This window comes from Macaca mulatta, chromosome 1, assembly GCF_049350105.2.
Source record: "Macaca mulatta isolate MMU2019108-1 chromosome 1, T2T-MMU8v2.0, whole genome shotgun sequence".
Lineage (NCBI taxonomy): Eukaryota > Metazoa > Chordata > Mammalia > Primates > Cercopithecidae > Macaca > Macaca mulatta.
Genome location: NC_133406.1, coordinates 23421089 through 23433395, shown reverse-complemented (window position 1 = coordinate 23433395; position 12307 = coordinate 23421089). Strand labels below are relative to the sequence as shown.

Sequence of the window (12307 nt, the reverse complement as noted above, 5' to 3'; positions counted from 1 at the left end):
GAAATTTTCTCAAATTTCATAGATGATGTATTCTAAAAGTTCACTACTTAGAGAATGCATAGTTTTTTGTTTTTTTTATTTTAAGACAGAGTCTTACCCTGTCGCCCAGGCTGGAGCACAGTGATGCGTTCATGGCCCAGTGCAGCCTCAAACTCCTGGGCTCAAGTAATCCTCCCACTGTAGCCTCCCAGTAGCTGGGACTACAGGGGCATACCATCATGGTTGGCTAATTTGTAAATTTTTTGTAGAGACAGGGTCTTGCTATGTTACCCAGGATGGTCTTGAACTCCTGGCCTCAAGTGGTGTTCACCTCAGCCTCCCAAAGTGCTGGCATTGCCCAGCTAGAACCTGAATTTTAAGTTCATCCTATCAACTGGCTTATAATTTTAGACTATATGCCATTTTAGAGAAATTGAAAAAAGGGAGAAAATTTAAGAGGATAACTAATTTGAGACATCTAAGTACAATCATTGTATTTACAAATTAACTAGCAATTCCCATGGGTGTAATATAAGCATATATATTAATGTACAGAGTTAAGACATTTAATGCCAGAGGTAATTTCAAAAAAAACTCTAAAGATTGTATTTATTTAAATTGAAATATTTTGGTGCTCTGCTGAATTTGAATCTTCTGAGTACAAAATGTATACTATCCCCGGTGTTTTCATCATCTTATTAAATGATATTGAGATAGAGTACTTTTGTAATCACCAACCAGTGACAGTTTATTTAACAGCTGCTTTGTGCTCAGCATTGTATGTATTAACCATCTCATTAATTCATTGCAGAGAGACAAGAAGAGAAACTGAAGAATAACAACAGAGATCTATCAATGGTAAGAGACCTAAATATAACTTCATGGTTAACCACATAATGTTTTTAGCAAAAGACTGATTTACATCAAGTGCATTGCACTCACCTTTTCAGAAATTTATCACTTGTGAAGGCTATAAATAATATCATGGGTGTTCCTGGACCAAATGGAAGTGAAAATATGCTCCTGCTCTTAAACTTCATTTTAATACTATAAATAGCTTTTTTAGACTGTCTCAGAGGTCATAATTTGTTCTCTTCACACAGTTCTTAGTTCCCTCTTGTGTTTTCAAATGAAGTAGTTTATTTTCTTTTTCTTGCTTATGTTAATGCTGAATCTTTGGTTTTATGGTGATATGTGTAATCCCAATATAGGAGTTGGAACATTATAAATGGCTTTTATTACTGTCTTGTGTTCTTGTTTCTTTTTTAGAGACAGGGTCTAGCTTTGTCACCCAGGCTGGAATGTAGTAGCACGATCAGAGCTCACTGCCACTGTGAATTCTTGGGCCCTAGGGATCCTCCTGTCTCAGCCTCCCAAGTGGCTGGGACTACAGGAGTACACCATGCCTGGCTAATTTTTAATGTTTTTTTTGTAGAGATGAGGTCTTGCCATCTTGCCCATACTGATCTTGAATTCCTGGGCTCAAGTGATGGATCCTCCTGCCCCAGCCACCCGGAGTGTTGGGATTATAGGCATGAGCCACTGCACCCTGCCCAGTCTTTTTTTTTTTTTTCTTTTTTTGAGACAGAGTCTTGCTCTATTACCAAGGTTGGAGTACAGTGGCTCTATCTCGACTGACTGCAACCTCTGCCACCTGGGCTTTCATGCTCCTCCTACCTCAGCCTCCCAAGTAGCTTGGATTACAGGCGTGTGCCACCATGCCTGGTTTATTTTTGTATTTTTTTGTAGAGATGGGGTCTTGCTATGTTGCCCAGGCTGGTCTTGAACTCCTGAGCTCAAGCCATCCACCTGCCTTGGCCTCCCAAAGTGCTGGGATTACAGGTGTGAGCTACTGTGCCTGGCTTTTCTGTTCTTTAAGAGACCTTTTGTTCTCACTATCTGGCATACCATGAAGTATAAGGAAGAGTGATTTCATTACCAATTTCCTCATTATTTATTAAGAGTAGGCTTTATTTGAGCATGTCTTCCTAAAGCATAGATAGGCTAATTATATAGCTTGATTTTCACTTCTATATATTTAACACAGGACACCTGAACTGTGCAGTAGTTCTCTTTTACTTACTGAGAGGCCTTTTGCCAGTACTTATTAACTCATTGGCCAGAATTGGGCCACAAAGTCACCTCAATATTCTTCCTCACTGGTTGGCAAGAAGAGGAATTGGAGGTGAAGGGTGGGTTAGCCAACATAAAACTATAGCTTTTTGCTAAGGAGTACTTTTTTTTTTTTTGAGGCAGAGTCTTACTCTGTATCCCGGGGCAGGAGTGCAGTGGCACAATCTCGGCTCACTGCAACCTCCGCCTCCCGGGTTCAAGAGATTCTCCTGCCTCAGCCTCCCAAGTAGCTGGGATTACAGGCACCTGCCACTACGCCTAGCTAATTTTTGTATTTTTAGTAGAGATGGGGTTTCACCATGTTGGCCAGGTTGGTCTTGAACTGCTAAGGAGTACTTTTTAAAAAAATGACATGAAACCAAAACTTTTGAGATATGCTTTAGATGTGGTTTTTTTGGTATAAAATGACAATTTGTTTGTCTCATTACAGGTTCGAATGAAATCCATGTTTGCGATTGGCTTTTGTTTTACTGCCCTAATGGGAATGTTCAATTCTATGTGAGTGTCCTTTTATATGCTTTTGACTAATAACTATTACTCTATATTTGTAAATAGGTTAGCATGAACTTTTTGGGTAATATTTTATTTCGTCGTAATTTCAAACTTAAAGAAAAGTTGCAAGGATAGTATATCCACTACCTACATTCACAATTGTTAATGTTTTGCTTCACTTCTTTTTTTCTTTTTCTCCCTTTTCTTTCTCTATTATATGTGTGTTCATCCATACATTATTTATGTATTATTCTTAATCATTTGAGAGTATGTTGTAGACTGTATGCCCTGTTTCCCATAATTACTTCTCTATATATTTCCTAAGGACATTTTCTTATATAACTTCAAAACAATTATCACAGTCAAGGGAATTTTTGTTTTTTGGGGTTTTTTTTTTTTTTTTTTGAGATGGAGTCTTGCTTTGTCACCCAGGCTAGAGTGCAGTGGCACAATCTTGGCTCACTGCAACCTGTGTCTCCTGCATTCAAGCGATTCTCCTATCTCAGCCTCCCAAGTAGCTGTTACTACAGGCATGCGCCACCATGCGTGGACAATTTTTGTATTTTTAGTAGAGATGTTAGTAGAGATGAGGTTTTGCCATGTTGGTCAGGCTGGTCTCAAACTCCTAACCTCAGGTGATTCACCTGCCTCGGTCTCCCAAAGTGCTGGGATTACAGGCATGAGCGACCATGCCCAGCCAGAATTTAATTTTTATAAAATATAATTACACAATAACTTTTTTATCCTCTTAATATTGAGGGTATTTTATGTATAAGACATAAGGCTTAGGCATTATGGGTTCTCTGTAGAGAATGTAATATGTTCCCTGTGTTTTTCAGCTGCTTACTAACATGCTGCTTCAAAATGAAGGTAGTCATATAAAGATCTTTTGCCTCTTAAAATAGAGTCTTAATAACTATAATCTTGTTTAATGATAAGGTAAATTACTGTTGTCTAAACCAGCATATAGCAGACCAGAGTAATTGTGAAACTGCGTTTGACAGAAAATACCCAAAGATGATAGTAATTTATTACCTTTTTTTGTTGTTGTTCAGGACAGAGTCTCGCTCTGTCGCCCAGGCTGGAGTGCAGTGACATGACCTCAGCTCACTGCAACCTCTGCCTCCCAGGTTCAAGCGATTCTCCTGCCTCAGCCTCCTGAGTAGCTGGGACTACAGGTGGCCGCCACCATGCCTGCCTACTTTTTATATTTTTAGTAGAGACGGGGTTTCACCATGTTGGCCAGGCTGGTCTCAAATTCCTGACCTCAAGTGATCCTCCCACCCAGGCCTCCCAAAGTGCTGGGATTACAGGCGTTGAGCCTGGCCTGGTCCATTTATTACCTTTCTAAAGCTCATCTGAACTGTACTGCGGGTATTAGAATTTTCCTCACTCCCCCTTTCCCTCCCTTCCTCTTACTCTTTTTCTCCAGCTTCCTTTCTGTCTGACTCTCCCTCTCCCTGCATCTCCTCCCCAAGCCTGTCTTTTCCTTCCAACCTGTTAAGTGTGTACTTTGTGCCAGGCACTGTTCTAGGTATTAGAATATAATGGCTGGGCGCGGTGGCTCACACCTGTAATCCCAGTACTTTGGGAGGCCGAGGCAGGTGGATCACCTGAGGTCAGGAGTTCGAGACCAGCCTGACCAATATGGTGAAACCCGATTTCTACTAAAAAAAAAAAAAATACAAAAAATAGCTGGGTGTGTTGGTGTGAACCTGTAGTCTCAGCTACTTGGGAGGCTGAGGCAGGAGAATTGCTTGAACCCAGGGGGCGGAGGTTGCAATGAGTTGAGATCACACCACTGCACTCCAGCCTGGGTGACAGAACAAGACTCCATCTCCAAAAAAAAAAAAAAAAAAATGTGATCCCTGCCCTTAGTAGAATCAAAAATTTATAGGAAGAAAAGACAGGTAAAGAAATGAGTACACTGATGGGTATTACAATAGAAATAAGTGTGAGGTACAGTAAGGGAGAAAGAAGGGGAATGGTCATTTTTATCTAGATGAGGGATTAGAAAAGTTGTCCAAAGTGTTTTTAATATAAAATTTACACTTAACTAACCATTATTGATATCACAGACCTTCAGAGCTGGAAGGTACCTTTGGAAGAATAAATACCTTGTCTAAGATATCTGGACATCTCATGATTTTTATCTTAAAATTCTAAACCCAGTACTCTTGCACTCTGTCATACTTTATCTCATTTCTCAGATACATATCACCATGAATTACCAGGCAAACCAAATGCTGCAGTGTGTTATAGTCAACTGTAAGCTTCATTGGTAGAATTCCAACTATTCAAATACTCTTCTTATATTTGTTACATTCTGGACACTAAAGATCTGGCTCAGTACTCATCTATCCTTCTCCTTTTTTTTTTTTCGAGATGGAGTTTCGCTCTTGTTGCCCAGGCTGGAGTGCAATGGTGTGATCTCCGCTCACTGCAACCTCTGCCTGCTAGGTTCAAGTGATTCTCCTGCCTCAGCCTCCCAGGTAGCTGGGATTACAGGCTCCCACCACCATGCCTGATTAATTTTTGTATTTTTAGTAGAGACAGGTTTTCACCATGTTGGCCAGGTCTCAAACTCCTGCCCTCAGGTAATCCACCTGCCTCAGCCTCCCAAAGTGCTGCGATTACAGGCGTGAGCCACCACACCTGGCCCAGGCTAATTTTTTAAATTTTTTTTGTAGAGACGAGGTCTCGCTATGTTGCCCAGGCTGGATATAAACTTTAATACACAAGAATGATTTTTGTAACCTGCTATAATTTTTGTCCACACAAAAATCTGTGGGCAATTTTTAAAACATGGTATGTATATTTCTATAACATATTCTTTTTTGAAATGTCTTTATAATGTTCATTGAATGGATGCACTTTTTTTTTTTTTGCTGTTTTTGCCCAGCCTGGAGCGCAATGGCCCAGTCTCAGCTCACTGCAACCTCTGCCTCCCGGGTTGAAGCCATTCTCCTGCCTTAGCCTCCTGAGTAGCTGGGATTACAGGTGTGCACCACCACGCCCAGCTAATTTTTTTTATTTTTAGTAGAGATCGAGTTTCACCATGTTGGTCAGGCTGGTCTTGAACTCACGACCTTAGGTGATCCGCCTGCGTTGGCCTCACAAAGTGCTGGGATTACAGGTGTGAGCTACTGCGCCTGGCCAGGATGTACTCTGTTTAACTAATTTTTTGTTAATCATCATATAGAATTTTTCAGATAATATGTATACCAGTGTATACTTATTATTCCCTTAGGGTATATCCTAGTATTTCTTGAGTTAAACTTTGGTATATATTGTTCCTTAGAAAGATTTTATTTATATCTTTAGATTATTGCCATCAGTACTTGTGAATGAATCTTTCTCCTTATACTTATCATCACTGGGAATTATGATATAACTGCTTAATATTTGCCAATTGAATAGTTGAAAAATATTATTTCTTTCAAATTTTTTCATTTTTTGATAACTTGTGTGAGATTTAACATCTTTTCATATACTTACTATGTTTTTCCAATTTTAAGTTCCTAGTACATTCCCTCCACTTGCTCCCTGCCTTCTTTTTTTTGCCGTTTATTTTTTATGTTTTTATTTACAAGAGTTTTTTACATATAGAGGCTATTAAACTATTTTTTTGGTAAATATTTTTTGTTGTTGAAGATGTTACTCTTTTCCATTATGTAAGTAATGCATTCCTCTCATCAGATTATAGAAAAAAAATTTTTCCTGTTTTATTTATTTATTTATTTACTTTATTTATTTATTTATTTAGAAACAGGTTTTCACTCCATTACCCAGGCAGGAGTGCAGTGGTGCAGTCATTGCCCACTGCAGCCTTGAACTCCTGGGCCCCAGTGATCCCCACCTCTGTCCTCCCAGAGCGTTGGGGGTACAGGCATGAGCCACTGCACCTAGCCTAGTTGTTATATTTAAATACTTGTTTCATCTATAATTTATTTTGGTATTTGGTTTCCAACTTTACTAAGGTTTTAACCATTGTCAATATCACATAGTTGAATAAATCATCTTTTCCCTGATGATTTGAAATAACTTGTTTATTATGTATCAGTAGTTTCCCAAAACTTAGGCAGTGGACCTTAACCAGGAGTGTGCGTCAGAATCATATATGGGGGGAAAATCATATATGGAGTTTTACAAAATGATTTTCTTATATGAGTAATATATAAAAACTTACTTCTAAAAAATTTAAACACTTATGTAGAATAAAAAGTGAAAGTGAACCCAAATAAACTGAAAACTTAGATCCACACAAAAACCTGTACACAGATGTTTATTTATTCATAATTGCCAGAAGTTGGAAGGAATCAAGATGTCTTGCAGTAGGTGAAAGGATAAACAAACTGTGGTACAACTAAACAATGAAATATGATTCAGTGCTAAAAAGAAATGAGCTGGTAAGCCACGAAAAGACATGGAGAAACCTTAAATGCGTATTTTTAAGTGAATAAGCTCTTCTGAAAAGGCTATACACTGTATGATTCCTGCTGTATGAAAAAGGCAAAACTATGGAGAGAGTGAAAAGGATCAGTGGTTGCCAGGAGTTAGGAGGAAGGGAAGGATGACTAGGCAGAGCACAGAGGATTCTTTAGGGCAATGAGATTATTCTTTATGATACTATAATGGTGGATAACATGTTATTATATATTTGTCCAAACCCATAGAATATACAACACCAAGAATGAACCCTAATGTCAACCATGGGCTTTGAAACTTACTTGGAACCAATCGTATTCTCTGTGAAAGCAGCACTCTCATCCATATGTCTTAGTGGTACTCAATTCTAATCACCGGGAATTCAAACTTTTTTTGTTTCCCTTCCTCTCCCTCTTATTTTCACTAGACATTACCCCGTATCTGTCCTGTCCCAAATTGAATGATATGTACTGGATTAAATCTGACCCTTTCAACCTTCTCTTCCTCTCAGTTAACAGTCCCTTTTTCTGTGTAGTCATCCATTCATCCCTTTCTCCTTTCTTCTCATTCATCCTAGCACCAGCTCCCATCCTAGTTTCAATGATCATTTCCTTTTTTCTCCTCTGCTATTACTTTTTGCTTGGTATCACAGTAGCCTGCTTGCACTCCCTCAGGTGTGTCCTCTCTATCCAACATTGTTAAGTTAACCATCCTCAGAAGCCTGTTACTCATTGCCTAGTAACATTATCTGCTACTAATTAAATAGTAACCTATGTTGGGGACTGTACTAAACTCTTTATATGTATTACCCTTTTACTTTTTTTTTTTTTTTTTTAATGGAGTCTCCTTGCATCACCCTGGCTGAAATGCAGTGGCGTGATCTCAGCTCACTGTAACCTCCACCTCCCGGGTTCAAGCGATTCTCCTGCCTCAGCCTCCTGAGTAGCTGAGATTACAGGGACCTGCCCCCACACCCTGCTAATTTTTGTATTTTTAGTAGAGACGGGGTTTCACCATGGTGGCAAGGCTGGTCTTGAATTCCTGACCTCAGGTGATCCGCCTGCCTCCGCCTCCCAAAGTGCTGGGATTACAGGTGTGAGCCACCGCACCCTGCCTTCCCTTTTACTTTTAACAGTCTTCTAAGATAAGAATTCTAATCTTTATTTTACAGATGAGGACATGAGACTCTTAAGTTACTTAACTTGCTCAAGGTCTCCAAGCTAGTAAATGTTGAGCTGTGGTTTAACCCTGTCTCTTAGACTTTAAAGTCCACACTTATCACCATGCAACTCTGATTACTGATTTTAGTGAGACTCCTTACCCTGGCTGTCATGACATTCCATGCTTTGGCCCCAGCCTGTTTTTCAAACTATTTTCTTATCGTTGCCTACTACCTACTCTCTTTTAACTGTGTTGTTCACTGTTCCTGGCGCACTTATTCTTTCAAATGAATTTTAGAATCAATCAAGTGTCAGCTTCTTCTAAAATAATCCCTTCTGAGTTTTGACTGAAATTTTATTAAATTTGTACATTAATTTTGAGATATTAAATAACCTTTATAATTTTTAGTATTCCCATCCAGAAAGATGGTATTTCTGCCAAGTCTATTTTATATATTTTCTGTAGTTTCTTTCCAAATAAGTATAAGTAATATTTTATATTTTCTAGTTTGCTACTACTGTATGTAAGTAGGTTACCTTTTTTTTCTCTGTTGACCAGACTAGGGTGCAGTGGCACGATCTTGGCTTATTGCAGCCTCTACCTCCCAGGTTCAAGTGATTCTCCGCCTCATCCTCCTGAGTAGCTGGGATTATAGGCATGCGTCACTATGCCTGGCTTATTTTCGTATTTTTAGTAGAGATGGGGTTTCACCATGTTGGCCAGGGTGGTCTTGAGCTCCTGACCTCAAGTGATCCACCTGCCTCAGCCTCCCAAAGTGCTGGGATTACAGGCGTGAGCCACCATGCCCAGCAGGTTATCAATTTTTGTGATTTTATTTTCTAACTGGACATCTTCCTGAACTCTCATAGCTTTTAATTTGATTCTCTAGTTTTCTAGGTAGATAATCATATGATCAGACAAATAATATTGTCATCTTTCCCAAATTCTCTTCCCTCCTTCCCTCCCTTTCTCTCTATCACTGTTCTCTAGTTCTAATGTGCAATGAATTAGAATAACCAGAAGAGGGTTAAATACTTGAAGGTAAAATACCAAAGATACTGCAGTAAAGATGGGAACAAGATGAAGAGAATGCCTATGTCACTGCTATGATATTTATGAAATTTTTAGAGAATGGAGGTTTTCAAAGCTATATGCAAACATATGTGATACGTTATCCTTAATAGAGTTAATAATATAATAAGCACTTATCAAATATTTGGTGATTAAGTTATTAGACCTTGGACCAGTATTGAAATGCCAGATTATTTTTGCAGTTCATCAATATAAGATAAAATACTAGATGCTGTGTGTGTGTGTGTGTGTGTGTATGTGTGTGTGTGAGAGATATAGGTCTTCCAAGCTATATAAGTCAAAGAAGTCAAGTAGAGTATCTTCAAGGAGGAAAATTATATGAAAGTTTCATTATAATCAGGTTTCTTATAAAAGGATATGTTGGCAGGAAAGAAGGCTATTTTTTTTTTCCCGGTTTTTTGTTTGTTTGTTTGTTTTTTGTTTTTTTTTTTTGAGACGGAGTCTCGCTCTGTCGCCCAGGCTGGAGTGCTGTGGCCGGATCTCAGCTCACTGCAAGCTCCGCCTCCCGGGTTCCCGCCATTCTCCTGCCTCAGCCTCCCCAGTAGCCGGGACTACAGGCGCCCGCCACCTCGCCCGGCTAGTTTTTTGTATTTTTTAGTAGAGACGGGGTTTCACCGTGTTAGCCAGGATGGTCTCGATCTGCTGACCTCGTGATCCGCCCGTCTCGGTCTCCCAAAGTGCTGGGATTACAGGCTTGAGCCACCGCGACCGGCCGGTTTTTTTTTTTTTTGAGACGGAGTCTATCTCTGTCACCCAGGCTGGAGTGCAGTGGCACGATCTCAGCTCACTACAACCTCTGCCTCCCGCGTTCAAGCAATTCTTCTGCCTCAGCCTCCCAAGTAGCTGGGACTACAGGCACGTGCCACCACGCCTGGCTAATTTTTATATTTTTAGTACAGAGGGGGTTCCACCATATTGGCCAGGCTGGTCTCGAAATCCTGACCTCATGATCCAGCCGCCTCAGCCTCCAAAAGTGCTGGGATTACAGGCATGAGCCACTGCTCCCAGCCTTATTTTTTCGTTTTTATGTATATTATTTTCATCAACGTTCTTATTCAGAACGCTGGCAAACAATAGCTTTTTATTTGCTTGTTTTGTTTTCCCAAACTAGTGGAGGTTCACGTAATATATTTTACCAATATTAGTGCTGTATTCATGTTTTTGTTCTGGTCTTTGTACCCTGTACATTTTTTAAAAATATTGTGTCTTAGATTGTCAGTACCTAGAAGTTAAAGGCTGTATATCTATTTTTATAAACTGGCATATGAAATTAAAAGTCTAATACATGTTTTGATTATATTGAACAAAAGTTATTCAGTCTTTAACATAATTTCTCCAAGTTTAACTTTGATCATCTCTTTTTGAGACCAGATCTTGCTCTGTCATCCAGGCTGGAGTGCAGTGATGTGATCACTATTCACTGCAGCCTCAACCTGCTGGGCTCAAGTGATCCCCACCTCAGCCTCCTGAGTATCTGGGACTACAGACATGCACCACGACATCTGGCTAATTTTTTTTTTTGGTAGAGATAGGGTTTCGCCATGTTGCCCAGACTGGTCTCGAACTCATGGCTTTAAGTGATCCTCCCGCCTCGACCTCTCAAAGTGCTGGGTTTATGAGACATGAGCCACCACGCCTGGCGAAGACTATAAGGGATACTAAAAGATTGTGTAAGCCAGGAGTGGTGGCTCATTCCTATAATCCCAGCAATTTGGGAGGCTGAGGCAGGAAGATCACTTGAAGCCAGGAGTTTGAGACCAGCCCGGGCAACATAGGAAGACCACGGCTCTACAAAAAAAAAAAAAAAAAAAAGTAGCTGGGCATGGTGATATGCCCCTGTAATCTCACCCTCTTGGGAGGCTGAGGCAGGAGAATTCTTTGAGCCTACGAGGTCAAGGCTGCAGTAAGCCATGATTGCACCACTGCTTTCCAGCTTCAAACAGAGCGAGACCCTGTTTGAAACAAACAAAAATAACCTTACACTCTTAAAATTTGTTAACAGCTGGCAGATGCTTTAAGGAAAAAAATCTAAGGTTAGATTAAGAAGGGAAGGACTTGAACTCCCAGATTGCCAGAAAAAGGACTAGATATAGCTACTTATTTCTCATTGTTCTTTCTGGCATCTCTTCCTGAATCATTTACATAAAGTTGAAATAACAGGATATTAGAATTGAAAGAGTTTTTTGTTTTTGTTTTTGTTTTTTTTGAGACAGAGTTGGGCTCTTGTTGCCCAGCCTGGAGTGCAATGGCGCTATCTCGGCTCACGACAACCTCCGCCTCCCGGGTTCAAGTGATTCTCCTGCTTCAGCCTCCCGAGTAGCTGGGATTACAGGCATGCACCACCATGCCTGGTTAATTTTGTATTTTTGGTAGAGACAGGGTTTCTCCATGTTGGTCAGCTGGTCTCGAACTTCTGACTTTAGGTGATCCGCCTGCCTCAGCCTCCCAAAGTGCTGGAATTACAGGCGTGAGCCACCACGCCTGGCCTGAAAGAGATCTTAAAAGTCATTTAACATATAACTTCTCTCCCAATACAGAAAGCTCATCAGTAATGTCTCTAGCAGATAATTTGTCATCCTTTATTTCCAACAATGAGGAGCTTAGTGGTTTCTGAGATAACTAGTACTTTTATGGAGTAGTTTTTAAAGTTTGAAAATAATTCCTTTTACTGGGCCAAAATATGCCTCCCTATATCTGTACTCGTGAGCAGTGGTCCTACCCTCTGGAGTCACAGAGTAAGTGCACTTAAAGAAATAATCCACCTATTGTAAATCATCTCTCTCTTTGCACCTTCCTTTTTCTCTTCCCAAATTTTTTCTTTATTATCCTAGACACCAATTTCTGTTCCTTATAACAAGCTTCTATTCCTGTAGCACTTTGGGAGGCTGAGGCGGGCAGATCACGAGGTCAAGAGAACAAGACCATCAAGGCCAACATGGTGAAACCCCGCCTCTACTAAAAATACAAAAATTAGCTGGGTGTGGTGGTGCACGCCTGTAATCCCAGCTACTCGGGAGGCTGA

The 12307-nt window shown here is 40.1% G+C and overlaps 1 protein-coding gene across 2 annotated transcripts in view; it reads left to right on the top strand.

The window, feature by feature from the left end:
- The window catches only part of TMCO1 (transmembrane and coiled-coil domains 1), a 169010-nt gene that overhangs the window by 142187 nt on the left and 14516 nt on the right, over positions 1 to 12307 (top strand). For both annotated transcript variants that reach the window (XM_015125464.3, XM_077999039.1), the window contains 2 exons: positions 791 to 837; positions 2543 to 2610. In XM_015125464.3, the coding sequence (XP_014980950.1) occupies positions 791 to 837; positions 2543 to 2610 (115 nt within the window). The remainder of the gene's footprint in view (positions 1 to 790; positions 838 to 2542; positions 2611 to 12307) is intronic.